The sequence below is a fragment of the Megascapheus bottae genome, chromosome 15, assembly GCF_031878675.1.
Source record: "Megascapheus bottae isolate mThoBot1 chromosome 15, mThoBot2.hap1, whole genome shotgun sequence".
Classification (NCBI taxonomy): Eukaryota; Metazoa; Chordata; class Mammalia; order Rodentia; family Geomyidae; genus Megascapheus; species Megascapheus bottae.
This window is the reverse complement of record NC_143523.1, coordinates 31,533,316-31,551,211: the sequence shown is the minus strand read 5'-3', so window position 1 is coordinate 31,551,211 and position 17,896 is coordinate 31,533,316. Positions and strand designations below refer to the sequence as shown.

The following is a 17,896-nucleotide window of genomic DNA, read 5'->3' as shown; positions in this document are numbered from 1 at the left end:
GCTGGGGACTTTTCTTCAAATTGCAATCCACCAATCTCAGCTCCTGAGTAGCTAGGATTACAGATGGGAGTCATGGGTGTTGGCTCCAGCCTCCACTTACAACTCCCTTCGACATGACTCAACCACCTCTTCCTGGGCAAAAAGAGCCACTCATTATTCCCTAAACCCAATCTCACTTTCTCACATTTGCTTATAAATCTTTTCCCCTGGCATTTCCCATTATTTTCTGCTGTAGCCCTATCTACCTACCTAAACATTACAGACTCCCTACCTGGACAGAGCCCTACCAACCTATCAATCACTGCAAGACTTTGTTTCTAGCTTTTGGTAGTTTTCCCATTCTGAATTAGTTCCAGGATCTCTCTGGGTTTCCAAAATCTACAGATGTTCAAATCTTTTATAAAAAGTGGGTGGCATCTGCATATAATGTACTCAGAAACTCTCTTACACTTTAAATCATGTCTAAATGAGCTAAGACTAACACAGAGGGCTACATAAAAAATATCTATGCTGTATTGCTTAGGGAATAATGACAAGAAGTAAGTCTGCTCATGCTTTGTACAGATGTAATTTCTTTTCAGGATATTTTCAGAAGCCATGAATCCAAAAGACTGGCTATATTTTTAATAGTGACACTGTTACCACGGCTACCAACAAAAGCAGTGACTCATTTTCTTCTTTTAGAGAAAGCTCTTAGGGAGAGATATGCTTTATTCACTTTCCCTTCCCAGGAAGACAAGCTATGACACTGTGGTACTGGAAGTACAGTTCCATGCTGTGGAGTCTCATTTATGACTCCTCTGATAGTCCTTGAATGTTTGTGCATTTGCCAATATGCACTTTCCATTTACCTTTCTTTTTTCCACATGTTTTAATTCAAATCCTTTGTTGAAATGGCTCTACTCTGTAAGCCCTGAAGATTGGGATCTGCAAATTCTGCCATCTTACTCCCTTCTCCTTACTGTCTCCCTAATGCGCTCTCTATAGCTTCTCCACCCATCAGGGCCTGGGTAAAGTGGTTCCCTACTACTCCAGAGGGCAGATCATGAAAACCTGAGGCTTTGAATGCAGGACTTCTGCAGAGAAAATTCCAAGAAAAGGTTAGTCAAACAAATGAAAGGGCAAAAGCCAAATGCTGTAGAACAAACAGAATTCAAAACAAAATGCTTTCCTGGGATATTCTGATCTCATTTAATATTTCTTGAATATCTACATAGTGTGGATGGCAGACTATGAATCAGAAAAAAAGACAGTCCTATTTACAGCTCAGAAATATATGCACACACTTTTCTACCTTTTTAAAACCTAAAGAGAAATTTCATACATTTGGCATAAATTATCATAACCCCTGTCCTGCTTAGCATATATTACTGTCCCACTTTATAGACAAAGAAATGAATGTATTGAGAATTTAAGTACTATTCTGGGCCATAGTCAATGAAATAATTATCACCAAACCTGTCTTTAGATTTTCCAATAAACTGCTCAAAAGGAAGTGAGGGGCTTAGATTCCATACTCACTACTCCCCACAAGTTCTCTGTACAAAATCTGTACTACAGTGCAAGAGTCTACTAAGTCCAGGAAATAATGTACACTGGTTTGGGTAATTTGCAAAGAGTAGCACATATTACAAAATTATTTCTGCTGGGTCTTTTAAGGTATGGTCTTGCTGGGCTCTGATGACTCATGCCTGTAATCCTAGCTACTCAGGAGGCTGATATCTGAGGATCAGCCCGGGCAGAAAAGTCTGTGAGACTCTGACCTCCAATTAACTACTAGAAAATCAGAAGTGGTAGTGTGGCTCAAAGTGGTAGAGTGCTAGCCTTGAACAAAAAGAACTCAGGGGCCACGTCCAGACCCTGAATTCATGCCCCACAACTGACCAAAAAAAAAAAAATAGAAAAAGGTAGGATCTTAAAAAAAGTCACTAGCATAGTGTGTTATCAGCAATTACCATTCATTCAGTCACATACTGAATATATGCACCATTATTCTTGGCACTGGAAATATAGCAGCTGAACATAATGGGAAAAAGCCTGTCTCTTAGTGTTTACTAAGGTGGGAGAAGTAGAAAATTAACAGTTAAAACACAGAGCACATTTAGGCATATGTTGAGTGGTAACATTAAGTGGTAGCAACAAAGAGGAAAGGTGGGTTATAATTTTAGGTTAAGTTGGTAAGGGTAGGTTTTCCTCTATAGGGGTTAGCCAGGAAGTAAATACCACTGAGAGATTTCAGAGGCTAGTGTGCAATTTTTGCTGACCAGCCAGTAAATCAGGGAACAAGTACATGGGGTGACAAGGTCTGCTAAAATTTCTTCAGTCACTAAGAGTACCTTGGGGTTAATGCTACGTGGGGTAAGAGGGAAGGGACAGCAGCCAATGTACAGTGACGTACTCTGTCGGAGAGAAGTGACTTAAAAGAAGTATAAAGGGAAACAAAATCTAGCAGGAAGTTCTAGATCATTATTATCTAGGAGAAGATGATGATGGTCAGGCCTGTGTCCTGAAATTGCTGTAAACTACGTATATATACACAGATTCCTCGCTAAAGAAAACACAGAGAAAAACCATCAAAAAGAACAGGCATTCTAATACTAGCATCACTTAACCTCTGGAGACATTTCTTTCTTTTGTAGTATCTTTGTCACTTTCTGCTGTTCTAACAAAATACCTGAGAGCAGGTAATTTACAAAGATTGGAAGTTGATTTAGCTATGGGTCAAGAGACTGCGAAATCCAAGTCCAGGAGCATTACATGTGCTAACTGGGGTCTCTTCTACTTTTTATAAATAATACTACCATCATGAGGACCCCATGCTCATGACTTCATCTAATCCCAATGCACTCTATAGGCCCCACCTCTAAATGCTAGTTACATACCAACTGGGGGATTAACTTTTGGGGGACACATCCACTCAGTATCATTTATTATTATCTTCGAAACTGTCTTATTATCTTCTAAACTTTAAACAAAGAAGATACTTTACTTAAGTATTGTTGAGCTTATCAGTAAAAATTAAGAAACAGTATCCAAAAATATCACCACACATATTTATAATGTTTTATTTCCTTCCTTTTATCTTGACTCTCACTTTAAAATGTCTCCTAAAATGCTTAGGGTAACTATAAAGTTAAATTGTTTGGATAAAAAATTTCAGAGACCTTCCAGAGTGAAATTTAGTTTCCTTACACTTGTAGACTATAGGTATTTAGTTCATAAGACCTAAATTGGCAGAGATAGAACAGGTGAACGCAGGTGACAGAATGAGTTACCTAGGGTAAAATGAAAAGCAAGGGACAATCTGCAATGAATCTGCCACCCAGCCCCTGATATGTACCGTCTTACAACGTTCTTAGTCTAAGAGGAAAAGAAGTAGAGGACAGGTAGACAATTGAAAAGGATGAGTGGTCCTGAAAATCTGGGAAGAAAAGAGGTTAAGGGAAAATTCCCAGGAAAAGAAAGGAGGATTTCAGCCCAGCTTGAGCCCAAATATGATAACAGATCAGCAGCAAAGGGAGAGAAGAAAACCTGGCTGAAGCCACAAGAGAAAAGATTGCACTTGGACACACATGGTCAGAGGACTTCAACCCAGAAGCAAAAGTTTTAACAAACGGGGTGTTCCAGAAGGGTGGTGAGTAGAGCCCATGCCTCAAAGAGGAGGTATAAGACAATAGTCAATTAGGACCAAGCTATGTACATTTCTACAGTATGCAGGAGAGGCAAGATGTGACCACCCTGAGGACACAGTCACATTAATTACTCCTAGAAATACCACATCCATAATGCAACTGTCAACAAGTCAAAGTCACCTTCAAGTACATAGCAAGTTCAAGTCTAGAGTGGGATGCCTGAAAGGATTGTGTCTCAATAAACAGATCCCCCAAACACAACAAAACCTCTTGAGCTCATGTGTTTTCATTATTTTTGTCCTAGGCACACACATGCCATTTGCTACTTTATCTCCTAAGAAAATACATCTCCACCTGAGGACCAATGAAATAGAACTGAAGACCCAGAAATCACCCCCACAGACCTATGGCTACCTAATTCTCGATAAGGGAGACAAAAAAAATAACATAGAAGAAAGACAGCCTCTTTAACAAATGGTGCTGGCAGAATTGGTTAAGCACTTGCAAAAAACTAAAGCTGGATCTTTCTGTTACCCTGCACCAGAATTAACTCCAAATGGATCAAAGGCCTTGAGGTAAAAGCAGATACCCAGAAAACTTTACAGGAAGGAAGGGAGATACACTAGGACACATGGCACAGGTGAAAACTTTTTTGATAAAAGTCCAAAAACACAACAAATTAAACAACGTCTGGACAAATGGGACTGCATTAAACTGCAGAGCTTCTGTATGGCAAAGGACATAGCTAGCAAGTTAAACAGAAAGCCCAGAGTGGGAGAAGATCTTCACTAACCATTCAACAGACAAGGGCCTCATATCTAAAATATATCTACAGCTAAAAAAATTGAATCTCTCCAAAACAAATCCTCAAAGAAACAACCATCCCATTAAAAGGTGGGCTAAAGACTTAAAGAGAAGCTGGGCCCAGTAGCTCATGCCTGTAATCCTAGCTATTCAAGAAGCTGAGATCTGAGGATCAAGGTTCCAAGCCAGCCCAGGCACAAAAGGACCTGAGACTCTTATCTCCAATTAACCTCTAGAAAATGGGAAGTGGGGCTTGGTTCAAGGGTAGGGTGGAAGCTTTGAGCTGAATAGCTCAGGGACAATGCCCAGGCCGAGTTCAAGCCCCATGACCCCTCCACACCCAAAAAAAGACTTAAAGACTCTCTGAGGGAGAAATAAAAATGGCCTACAGACCCATGAAGAAATGCTCGACATCTCTGGCCATAAAAAAAATGTAAATCAAAACAACTTTGAGATTCCACCTCACGTCAGTTAGAATGGCCATGATCAAGAAAACTAATAACAACAGATGCTGGTGGAGATGTGGCCAGGAAGGATCACTACTACACGGTTGGTGGGAGTGTAAACTTGTTCAACCACTTTGGAAAGCAGTATGGAGGTTCCTCAAAAGACTAAACATAGAGCTCCCGTATGATCCAGCAAACCCATTCCTTAGCATTTACCCAAATGTCCAGAAACAAGGACATACTAAAGCCACTAACACAACGATATTCATGGCAGCATTATTTACCAGAGCTAAGAGATGGAATCAACCCAGATGTCCCTCTGTAGATGATTGGATCAAGATGTGGTACTTATACACAATGGAATTCTATGCTGTCATCAGAAAGAAAGACATAGTTCCATTAGTAAAGAAATGGAAAAACTTGAAAAAAAAATCACATTAAGTGAGCCAGTCCCAAATGAGCATAGGCTCTATGGTTCCCTCATTTGTAATAATTAGTACACATTTAGGAGTCTCCTAACAGATGATCACAATAGCTTAAAAGCTGTGTATAGAAGGTCATGCACGATGAGACTAAATGAACTCTAGGGTAATGAAACAAGAGGTTTATCTTTGTGATTGTTGTTTTTAATGTACTATATGTAGTTATTTCTTTTCTCTTTTTTCCACTTAATAGTTAATCTCATGAGATAACTGTATCTGAATTTGTATACTGGTATACTGTATATACATGTTTGTTTATTTGAAATGGGGAAGGGAAGGGGAAAAGCAAGACTGGGAGGGGAAGGAAAGAGGGAAAGGGGGACAAAGACATGTGAAGGGGTATCAAGGTTCAAAAAGTTACGTACCCACCACCTGACAAATGTAACTATAACCCCTCTATACATTATCCCACCATTAAAACACAATTTTAAAAAAGAAAGAAAATACATCTCTTGAGGGATAGGGACTGATGTGCCAGCAAAACTCCAAACTGGATTGCTAATAAAGAATATCTACTCCCCAGTGTAGGCTGTTGTGGGTTGCTGAACCTCCAAGGTTCACATATCCTCACTGATAGATGAGAATAACATTGAGTCAAAATAATGACACAATGCATGATTTTAAAAAGTGTTGCAACTCTCGTTTGGAATCAGCCTCATGAGTAGGATGAAATGATTTATGATAACATGGATGAAAAGAGCAAAATCAAAAAGACTTCGTAGGAGCACATAATAGATGCAGCTATATGTATGGAGAGAAGAAAAGGGAGAGGGAGAGACACTCACTGATCTCTTATTTCACAGAAGGAGAGGAATGAGGTAGTTGATCAGTCAATTAAATATGGGAGTGATGCCAAAGAAGCTACAGTAACATGAGAGAATTCTGTCCTCATGAGTTTTATCCTTGGACAGAATTTCAACAGAACATCTGAGATGTTTCTGCAAGAACCAAAATTCCCCTGAATGTGATCTCTAGGCAACTCCCTTGTTGTTCTGTGCTATATGCTTAGCCCAGTCTCCAGTACTTCCATAAATAAAGATACTTAGAAGTTCCACTGGACACTAGCCTTCTGGTCCATCACAGGATAAGGTTAATTATAACACAGTGAAATGAACTTAAGAAAATGTTCTGGAACTTAGAAAACAAGTTACTGACTAAAAATCTGGAAAGATCTGCTTCACGTCAAGTTCCTCTGTTTCAAGTACTTCCAAGAACTTTAATTATAACCCTCGAAGACATAAGAACAACTTTCAGTGTGTTTCTATGTGCCAGACTCTGTAGCCGCCGCCATCCCCATACAGAAATGGCAGGTGATGGGGTCTTGTTTTTCTCCTCTGTGGGACTTAGCAGTGATGGAGTCATATATACAACTGATAGAACAGAAAGGGATAGGCACTTAAGGAGCTAGAGAAATCCAGAGTGAGGTAGTTGGAGGTATGGTAGGTTTGACTGGGATCTTATTATGAAGAACTCTGAGCTTCAGGCTAAGGAGCTGTTTTTCTACCTGAGCCCCTACTACAGAGGACTAGTTAGGAATGGAAAAAGGAAAATGCATCTGAAAGTAGAACTTACAGAATTCACACTCTTAACTGAATAAGAGGAAGTGAGTTGTTCTATGTTTCTAGGCAATGTCACTGGCCAGAGTAGAGGGCAAACAGGTTAGAAGAAATAGCTCGCCAAGCTGGTTTTAGGTAAGTTGAGTCTGAGGTAGTCCAGTCACCACATTTAGTCATAAGATCACTCTGATGAGGAGAAAACATCTGATTGGAAACGCTACAGTCCTGCTCTTTTGGCCTTCTCCTCTGCCAGGGTTTGCACTGACCTGACAGAGTGAAGCCACCCATATCACACAGAGGTGCTGAGGAGTCAGTCAAGATTTACTCATGCATGGAAAGTCCTTTGGCTTTACCAATTTCTAAGTTTAATGTTTTATATTCTTTATCATGCTTTCTTAAAACAAGGGATACCTGTTTTGCAGTGAAGTCTGACAGAAATGCAGAGATTTCCCAGGAATTTTTTCTAGTCAGTGGCTTGAAAGTCCAATTCTAAATAGGGAGACAACATTATTTACAATTTTAAAAAACCAAAAAGTTCTTAAGGACAGGCATTATTGCTGCTCCACTTCTCATGGAACTCCCACATGGATACATGTATATATAATCATGTATACATTCAGACATGATGGGGAGATGTAAAAAAATGAAAGGAGGGAAACAAGTCAGAAACGCCAAACTTTTGCTTAACAGTAAAGGACTACTGCATAGAACATAGAACCAACCAAATGTCACAATGTTACAGGGTTTTCAGCATCCCAAAAACCTGGCTACTGCTTGTTATTAGGGGATGTGGCCCTAGATCTTCAATCTCAGTAAGGCATCCTCTACACTTTACTCTTCTCTAGACAGAAAGTACTAAAGGCTAAGGAATAGCTGGCATGCATATGTGCATACTGGTACTGAGGCTTGGATTTGGGGCCTGGGTGCTGTTCCGTACAAGTTTTCACTCAAGACTGATGCTCTACCACTTGAGCCACAGCTTCATTTCTGCCTTTTTGCTGTTTGATGAAGTGTAAGAGACTCTTGAATTTGTCTCTCTAGAACAGCTGCTTCAAACCAAGATCCTCAGATCTCAGTCTACTGTAGCTAGGATTGTAGGTATGAGCCAGTGTGCCTGGCTTAGGCTGATGCTTTATTATTGTGTTTTGTTTTTAAGGGGTTCCAGCATTGTTAAAATCAAAGTAAAGTGCTCTTTTGGGAATTAGTAGCCAAATTAGATTAGTTTTGAGGGTTGAATAAAATGTGCTGGTAAGTGGCACATTTACCCCCTCGTGAAGGTTGGGGTGAGGAGTTAAAACTCTGAAGAGTGAAATAAAAATGAGGGAGACATTTAACTTTGTTTATCATGATATCCCATAGCTAGAATGACTCACTTCTTCAATCCACTGTATGAATAAAAGCACTATAGTATAATAGTCAACTAACGAGAGAGAAGGGGTCTCTAAAACTACAAAAGATTTTAATTTTTATGATAGCCAGGGAAAGGAAGTTCATCAGTACTGCTGTAGATGTGTCATCTGTATTTTCCTACCTCTTCAGAAGCTGCTGAGCCACATACACTCAACAGAAGAGTCTAAGGAGACTGGAACGCAGGGATGTGGCTCAGGTCAAGGGTAAAGGATGTTTGCCACAGTGGCCTATTTCCATTTTCCATGTCTCTATTCTACCAGAACTCAGAGAGAAGACTTACACATTCGGGACAAAAACAATCTGAAGCTAGTTAAACTGCACGCAACTTATGGCCTAACCTATAGTGTTTCAATCAAACACAATTCATAGTTACATAGGACAACAAAAACTTATACTGAAAGGCCCATAATTTTCTATGAGAAAAACAAGGCTTTTGAGACTAAGGGATTCACCCAAGCTACTGAATATGATAGGCCAGGTCTTGTCTAGACTTCAGGCTACCTATATCCCAGCACTGTTAATTTTTTACTAGATAAAAATCAACTAGCTTATTGCTGCTGAACTATTTATGTACATAAATAGCTATAATATTAGCAATAACTACAAGAAAAATGAAATTACAATTCTTAAACAGATTGTGGGAATTTTTCTCTGCTGGGAAAAAGATTAGGGTTTCCTTTTGAGAAATTAGTCTTCTAGTTAGGAGCTCTATTAAAACAAGAATAAAATTATTCAGAAATTACAGTTTCTGTGACAATCATGGTATGTCTTTCTGAGAGTTATATTCTGGGGGCAATAAATTATTCACATGGAAGGACAGTGATGAGAAAACATGAACTCATATAAACAAAAAAATCAGGAAAACCTGGGAAGCGTAATTTGAGTTGAAAAGAAATAATGCTGGCATTTTACCCCCATTGTCTTTTTTTTTTTTTTTTTTTTTTTTGCCAGTCCTGGGCTTGAGCTCAGGGCCTGAGCACTGTCCTTGGACTTTCTCAAGTCTAGAGCTCTACCACTTGAGCCTCAGCACCACTTCTGGCTTTTTATCTATGTATGTGGTACCGAGGAATCGAACCCGGGTCTTCATGCATGCTAGGCAAGCACTTTAACCACTAGGCCAAACTCCTGGCCCCCCCCATTGTCTTTTAAAGAAAAGAAAATCAAAAAGCCAAACAGAATGAGACAAAAGTAGTCCAAGTTTAAAAGTCCAAAATGACTTCTGAGCATCACATTACTTCTAAATCCTATTCTTCTTTGTTTAAGCTCTCAAAACTGAAACACCACAAAGGTTTTTCACCAAATCAAAAGCAGCCCCAACCATCAACTGTTCTTCAAATTTTACTGTCAAACAAACCCCAAATGAACATTGGCTACTTCCATGATTGTCATTCTCTGAACTAAGACAGTTCTCCCCTGGCCACAAAAACAAAAACAAAAAAAGAAGAAAAAGAAGACAGAAGAAAAAGAAGACAGAAGAAAAAGAAGACAGAAGAAAAAGACAGAAGAAGAAGAAGAAGAAGAAGAAGAAGAAGAAGAAGAAGAAGAAGAAGAAGAAGAAGAAGAGGAGGGGGAGGGGGAGGAGGAAATAAAAGTCAGGTACTGTCTTCATTTCCATTAATAGGTACATAATTTATAAAACATCTTTATAAATCACCAGGCCGGGGGCAGTGGAAGGGAGCAGAGGGGGAGAAGTGAAGAGAAAGTTCAGCATAAACACTCAGTTCACATTGTTTTCTTGACTTAAGAAGATCTGTTTAATATTCAACTAGAGTATAGGTCATAAAAACTCCATTCACCACAGAGAACTTCATGTTCCTTAAACTGATTCCCAACCCAGGAAAAGCCATAAAGATATTTTACTCTGTAGAAAATCAGTATTAATGACAAAGACAATTAATTCAAACCAAAGCAAGTGTTTACCTGTGTTACCCAAGGCCTCTGTATGTTTAGAGCTTAGAGCATGAAAGCCACTTTGAATCCATTGGAAATGAAATGATGCTGTCTACTTACCCCTAGAACCTGGACTGGCAGAGTCACTTAGGCATTAAGTGCTCCACATTCCGGAAGATGGAAATCCACCTAGGTGCCTGTACAGTATGCCTACCTAAATGAAGTTATAACCCTGTGCAATCAAATTCCCAACAACCCAAACCACACAAGATAAGCTGTTCTGAACTCCATGTGGAAACATCTTTCAATGCTATTAGGTTACAGATCTGACTATGTGGGAAAGCTAGACAAACACTTACAGTAACTTGGGCAACTGCCAACAATTTACTTTGTAAGTCAGATGCATCAAACAAGACTAGGTAGTTTATCTGTTTTTCAGCAGCTTGCTCCCTCCCACCACACACGCAAGATGCCTGAGGCATCTCTTTTTTTTTTTTTTAATGAAAACCAATCATCTCTCATAGTCCTTTTCACCTGGACTCTATAAGAATCTTTGTAGGAAACAGGAAATAAACACAGTATTTTCTTAATGTTGCCAGAGCTTTAGTTAGTTCCACAGGGTATTTAAAAAGGAAAGGGGGGGGGAATTAAAGAGCTTTGATTCCAATATTAATTTATTTGATTCCGAATGATAATCAGATTTCAGGAGTGCAAACCTTGCTTATTGTTGACTCTTGAAGCCTTTACTTTACTTACTTGTATTTTAAGAGTAGCCACTGAATCAGCCAGAGTCCTACAAGGATCATGCCATTAATTTCGCAAATAGAAAAAGCCCACTGCACCCGGTTAAAATGGTCAAAAAACGTGTCCGGTAGTGGAGGCTGCACCTCCTTAGGAGGTACTCGTTCATGGACGACCGAGATCATCACTGTTGTGAGAACAAAACAGGAAAGTGCATAAAGAAAGGCCAGAAAAGTCTTGCCCCACTCCATGGGGTATTGGGAGCGCTCCGGTTCCGGCATGGGGATCTTGATCATCTCTTTCCTGTACCCATTTGGCATCCCATTGGGTTTAATCTTGATGCTGAAGCTGCCGTCAGGGGTGGGGACATCTACACCAATGCTAAGGTGCCCGTTGGCGTGGCCATTTTTGTGTGCTTCCATGTGATGCTCCATTTTCAGGGTTTCTATCATGTCCAAGAGCCGCTGTCCGTTGTCAGAAGAGACTCGGCACAATGGGGGTTTTTTGAAGTCTTCTTGAGTTAGGTTGATCAAGTCCTGGCCTGTGAAGTGTTCCAGAGGGTCACAATATTCTGGCATAGCATTCTCCAACAACCAGTCTGTCACCTTCTTGGGTGACCAATAAACCACTTCCTTCATGGTACTGGCCCAATCTTCTCTCTGTGGTCAGCAGTCACTGTTCCTACAGGGCAGGGCACTGTCCTTTCTTGGCTGGTTCATGTTGTTAAGCCTCATGAGCAGAGACTTGTTTGGCAAGATGGTCAGGGCAGTTTTTAAACACCTCATGTAGCTGTCCAGGGTTCCTGAGTACCCAAGCATTAATTCACCTCATTTTCAACAGGCTTCTTCCTTCTGTGGAAGCAAAAGAAAATGTCAGGATACTTGAACTTTCAAACCAACTTCTTCAGATACAAAGCCTTAATATATACAGTAAAAATAGAAAGCAGACTATTGGCAAACTCCATGGGCTTTCATACATGTTCTAGTTTCAGAAACCACTGACTTCCTGGTTCCTCTCGGATGGAGCATGAACCTGGATGTGAACAATGTGTAAGGGCAGAGGGCATGTGTTCACAGGATGTCCAGTGATGCACTAAGAATACTGCCATTGGACTTTGAACACAGCTCAACACAGACCAGTCGTACTCTTTATACTAAAGCACACTTTCGTGTGGTAGTATGAAAAACTATAGTAAACTGTTTAACCTATCATTCTAGCTGGTGAACAATGTTTATGTATTTATTTTTTTTTTGCTGGCCCTGGGGCCTGCAAACCCAGGGCTTTATGCGTGCTAGGCAAGCACTCTACCACTAAGCCACCCAAGCCCCAAACGCTGATTTACTATTTATTTATTTATTTAATTTTATTTTTACCAGAGTGTCTTATTATGTAGTCTTGGCTGACCGCAATACTCATGCTTCAGGAATTAATGATTGTTCTACAAAAGACTACTAATCCTCCATTAAAGATTGTACTTCATTTCCATTTTTAGTGGCATTTATAGTTTTGTTAAGTGAATGTCAGTCACAAAAAGAATGTCACTTTTGTAAATACATGTGTTAATTATCATGGGACACAAGTCTAGACGTTATGAACTTCTTAACCAATAACTCCGTGAAACAAATTTATCGAACAGTTCTTTTTTTAATTAGAATTTTCTGATTTCTCTGATAAACACATACTATTTGTATATGGAAGGAGAAACTTTCTTTTATGTGCATTCTGTGTATTGGAACACATACACTGATCTGTGAAACTAAAAATAGATGCTACCTACAATAGCTTTCTTTAAAAATATGAACTGAGCTTGTAAGCTTCCCTAAATAACTGGAGAGACCACCCTCTGTGTATAATTAGGTTTCAAGTTCCCCAGAGTTCCAATACATGAGGTTCCACAAGGAGAATCAAACTGACGAAGAACAAGCTGAAACCCAATCCAGGTGCCTGAAGCCATTCTAACCTCAGGAAATTCCCAGTGACGGAGATTTCCCTGGGGCATGGGGCATTGTAGATTCCCTTCAATATCTACTCACTATAAACTGGGAAAGCCATTTGAAAACTCTGCTAGTGATCATTACAGTAAGAAAAACTTTGCAAGCTCTGATAAGTCATCACTTTTTTTCCCACAGGCTTTCATTCTTAGAGTTCAATGACCAAAGACTCTGAAGATAATCTATTCCCATTTAAAAAAAAACTGTCTGAAGCCATCTGGACTATTTTAATATTTGCCTATTTAATCTACAGCCCTTGGACTTGGATTCACTGCAGGAGCACTTGAGACTGTCAGGACATAACCAGTATTTCCAAATTCCATTCATTCTCATAGGAGTTGATTCCATCTGCCCAGAGCAGTCCGAAAAAGACTAACATAGCCTGTTTTCTATCACACTACATGCCATTCCTTTCTGTCTTTCCCATTCTGCTTTTTTAATGAGAATGAAAATATTTCTAATTAACTGCTAAGTTAGCTAGGATAATTTTTAAGTGTGTGTAGCTCTGAAACGATTACAAAACAAAGCTATCATCATCATCATCATCATCATCATCATCATCATCCTCAGCCAGCTCAGGAAAAGGAAAGTATCTTCCCATCTATCAAAAGAATCATTTTGAAGCTGGCCAGAGTGGAAAACCTCCAAGGGAATACAATGGGCTAGAAGGATACTAGATGAGAACTCTAAAGACTAGTGGTTGGGGTCTTTAAGGTTCCCAGCAGGGCAGGGGAAGGACATGGACTGAAGCCATGTCTATGTAGGGAACTGGGACAAAATCCTTGAATAAAACAAGAATTCCTAGCAGGGAGTTTGGCCTAGTGGTAGACCTAGTGGTAGAGTGCTTGCCTGGCATGCACGAAGACCTGGGGTTCGATTCCTTGGTACAACATACATAGAAAAAAGCCGGAAGTAGTGCTGTGGTTCAAGTGGCCTTGAGAAAGCCCAATGACAGTGGCTCAGGCCCTGAGTTCAAGCCCCAGGACTGGCGCACGCATGCGCACACACACACACACACACAAGAATTCCTTAAGGAGTAGAAAAACTGGACCCATAAAATTAGTTCATAATAGTATGAAGTCAAAATTTATACTGCCTACATGATATGAGACGTCTAACACATGAAAATATAGAAGAAAAGTAAATGCATAATAGCTCGATAGACAACTCTCAACAATCAAAGCTTCCTTGAACTCTCATGGAAAAATATTATCTCTACTAAGGATGAGAAACGATTGAGTATTATAAATCAATCACCACATGAGGAAATGATTCCCCAGGAAGAAGATGTGGCAAGTATGATGAAGAGGAAGTAAACAAAAGGAAGTTCAGCCAACCATGAATTTCAGCAAATAGGACTGGTTTGAAGAGATTATGCAATGAGTATACTAGAGATAAAGGAAGTGAAACCAAAATAAAAAATTATACTCAACATATGCACAGAAAGATTCTCTATATAGGTATGTATATTGTATAATATATAACACACCATATATTATTAATTTATAATATACTCAATAAAGCTTCAATATATGTATTGCATTATATAGTATACTATATAATATGTAATATTAATATAATATATAAATATATAATATATTTTTAAATAAGGTGAGTGACTGCAAAGAAAGTACAAGAAATCCTTAAGTCTTCTCCTCAGGCTAATGCTCCAAAGGTAAGATGAGAGACCAAAATGGCAAAGAGATCAAAGGAGGAAAAGAAATCCACAAAAATATAAAACGTGTAAATATAGGAGCAATTTATCAGCTTTTTTAAACCTCCAAGATTCAAACAACCTAGCACCCACATCCTCTTTTCTCACTCTGTTTTTAACCTTGTGGGGCAAAAGGACAGTCAAAAGAATCAGTTCTCAGAAAAAAGAAAAAAAACATGAATCTATATAAACATTCATTTATTTCTATTGCTGTAAAAACTGTGAAATAGTAGTGACTTTTTAAAAAGGAATAAAAGCAAACAAAACAGGAGAAAAAAGTTTGAAGTTAGAAAGTAGTTAGACTCTTGGTGACTCCTCATTGCTGAGGGGTGTGGAGAAGAGTTGGCATCATTGGGGGACACACTAAACATGTGAAGGTGGAACTGAGATCACCTAAGAAATGAGCTCTAGAGTCTCGCTTTGCATGACTGAATGACATAACAAGAGGAACCATTACAAAATTTACACACACTTTATGCACATTATAAGACACTAGGTTTTCTAAGTCTATTCAGCTTTGAAGTGTATCAACATCACCAAAATATTTCATCTTCTAAATTACTTTTTTTTCCCAGATGCTTCTGCTACCCACAAGGAGTTAGAAATGGTTGGTCAAGTGTGTGAATGATTTAGTACAGAAGCATGGTCACTATTAATAACCTATGAGCTTTTTGGAAGACTGACTGGGCCAGTGAATCCACATGCCGAACACAGATAATAAATGACAACTATTTTAGCTTGGAATTTGGGACTGGTTAAGTGATGGTAAGAGTGATTGCATGCTGAAAGAAAATAAGAAGATACTTTTTTGTTTAACAGAACTTTTCTACTTTAAAAAATGTATTTGTAGTAAATTACATGTTAAAGTTACTAGATAGTTAGATAATTATAGTTTTTGTATCTTACTGAGAAAAAGTTTACCCAAGTCTACTTAGAAATTTGACTCACTGAAGTAAAAAAGAGAAAACTAATTTAAGGAACATGACCCTGGGGACTAACACTAGGTTTCAAAATTAGCAACAATTTACAGGCCTAGGTAGGAAAAATCAAGTTCAAGTTTCTCTCAAAATAAATTTCTAATTCTTATTCTGATAGCTAGAGAGGTCAAACAATTTTCAGATGAGAGAACATTCAAATTGGTGGCACTTCCACAATCATCTTGTGTACATCTATTCCACAGAAGGATAGTCCATCTGCCCACCGGGTTCATTCTCCTCTTCTCCTCCCAAGGGTCCAAATGGGTGAAGAATTTCAAGGAAATCAAGAGGAGATCCCTTCCACCTTTATCTCCAAATTCAACTCAGGTTCTTGTTTTTCCAGATAGCAATTATGCTAACTAAAGCAAACACCCATCGACTCATCAGCTCTACAGTCACTATTAACTGTGACTTACGAGTCCTATGATCCTGTAATTCCCCAAACCTCAGGCCTGCCTTCGCTGAGCTTCTTTTCCAACTTAGAAAGAGTTAAGACCATTAGTGCTCAGATCACTAGAGGGGAACCTAACCTTATCTGTGAAATAAGTTAGTATTCCAGCAGAGGACCAGGCTGTGAAGGGATCACATATACCAATTGGGACTAAGCTGCAATACCACCAGGGGGCAGCAGAAGGACAATGAAACTAAACCCTCACCCCAGCACCTTTGCAGAGCTAGGCAGTTGAACCACAAGAACCACACTCCAATTTCTGAACATCAACTGACACCTTCTCTACAATGTCCAGGTGATTTTCGTGTTCATCTAGTAAGTCTATAGTTAGCAACTTGGCTATTTTTAACTTTCCCATGTAAATATGCTACATATACAAGGAAGCCTGAAATTATCTCATCAAATCTCTCAAGGGTCCCAAAGAATTAAAATGCCTAGATATTAAAGCACAAAGCTCACTGGGGAGGCTAATCTCAAGACCTTTGATAGAAATATTTGATAGAAATATTTGTTCTGCTTTATATAAAATTTTAATGTTTTATTATCTACTTTCGTAACTAACTCAATGCAAAAGAAAAATTTAATCAATGATAAAACTAAACTGTAAATAAATTATATAAAGTTACATCAGATGTAAAATTAGTAAACAACACGTGTGATAAAATAATTTTTAGCCTGGTGCTCATGGCTCATGTCTGTAATCCTAACTATTCAGAGGCAGAGGTAGGAGGATTGTAGCTAGAAGCCAGCAAGGGCAGAAAGGTCCATGGGACACTTGTGGCCAATTAACTAGCAAAATGTCAGAGTGGAGATGTGGTTCAAGAGGTAAATAAGGCACAAGTAAAAAATCCAGTAAGAGTGTGAGGCCATGAGTTCAAGCGCTGGTACAAGCATATATACAAACCTGAAAAGGATAAACAATTTGAGCCTTCATAGTTACAATATTTTATATCAAACTCTTTGCAATTGTTTACATTGTTGGTGCTGCAGTGCTGGGGTTTCAACTCAAGGCTCTGACTTGAGCCACATATCCAGTCCCCTTCCTTGGGCCCCCAGCCTCCATTCTGTTTTTCTAGTTATTTTTTAGATAGGTTCTTGCACATTTTGTCTGGCCTCACCACAGACCACCAAGCCTGGATATTGGTGGCTGCGATTCTGGTCCTCCTGTTCCTTGCCTCCTAAGTAGTCAGCATCATGAGCTGGAGTCTCCTGGCCCACCCAGCCCCACATCCTGTACCTCTTAGGGTCCCTGTGGCATGCTACAAAGTGAAAACAAACATTCACATCGAGTTGTACATGCGTTCTCTTAAGTTCACAAAGTCTCTACCATTAATAAATGTATTGCAAGTGGATAAACCATGGCTTTAAATAAACTAATGCTAGAAATGTACATATTGTTTTAATCTGTCATAGATCTCAAATATGAAGAGCTCTTAAAAATCTGATAGGAAAAAGATTTTAAATAAACAGATAACAAATAGCACATTGATATACACATGCAAAAATTAAATTACTAGCATAGATGATGCTTTGGGTTTGAGTCTTAGTACAACAACAATCTCAACATACAACAAAATATGGAAGAAAAAGAGGTTCAATCTCACCAAATAAAAATAAAAATTGAAACCATAGCAAGATGTCACATTTGGCTATTGAGTTTGGAAAAATGAAGAGTGAGGTATATCCTAACCCCTGAGCATCACACAGTCACCACCACCACGTTCACCAACACCCCAATTCACTGCTATCACTGCTAAACCCCACCCAGCACTGCTCTTCCACAAACCCCAACCACACCCAGC

The 17,896-nt window shown here is 39.1% G+C and overlaps 1 protein-coding gene across 20 annotated transcripts in view; it reads right to left on the bottom strand.

Moving 5' to 3' along the window:
- The window catches only part of Sgms1 (sphingomyelin synthase 1), a 244,916-nt gene that overhangs the window by 19,909 nt on the left and 207,111 nt on the right, over positions 1-17,896 (bottom strand). For all 20 annotated transcript variants that reach the window (XM_090346337.1, XM_090346330.1, XM_090346342.1 and 17 more), the window contains one exon: positions 10,977-11,812. In XM_090346337.1, the coding sequence (XP_090202463.1) occupies positions 10,977-11,599 (623 nt within the window). In that variant the 5' untranslated portion in view covers positions 11,600-11,812. The remainder of the gene's footprint in view (positions 1-10,976; positions 11,813-17,896) is intronic.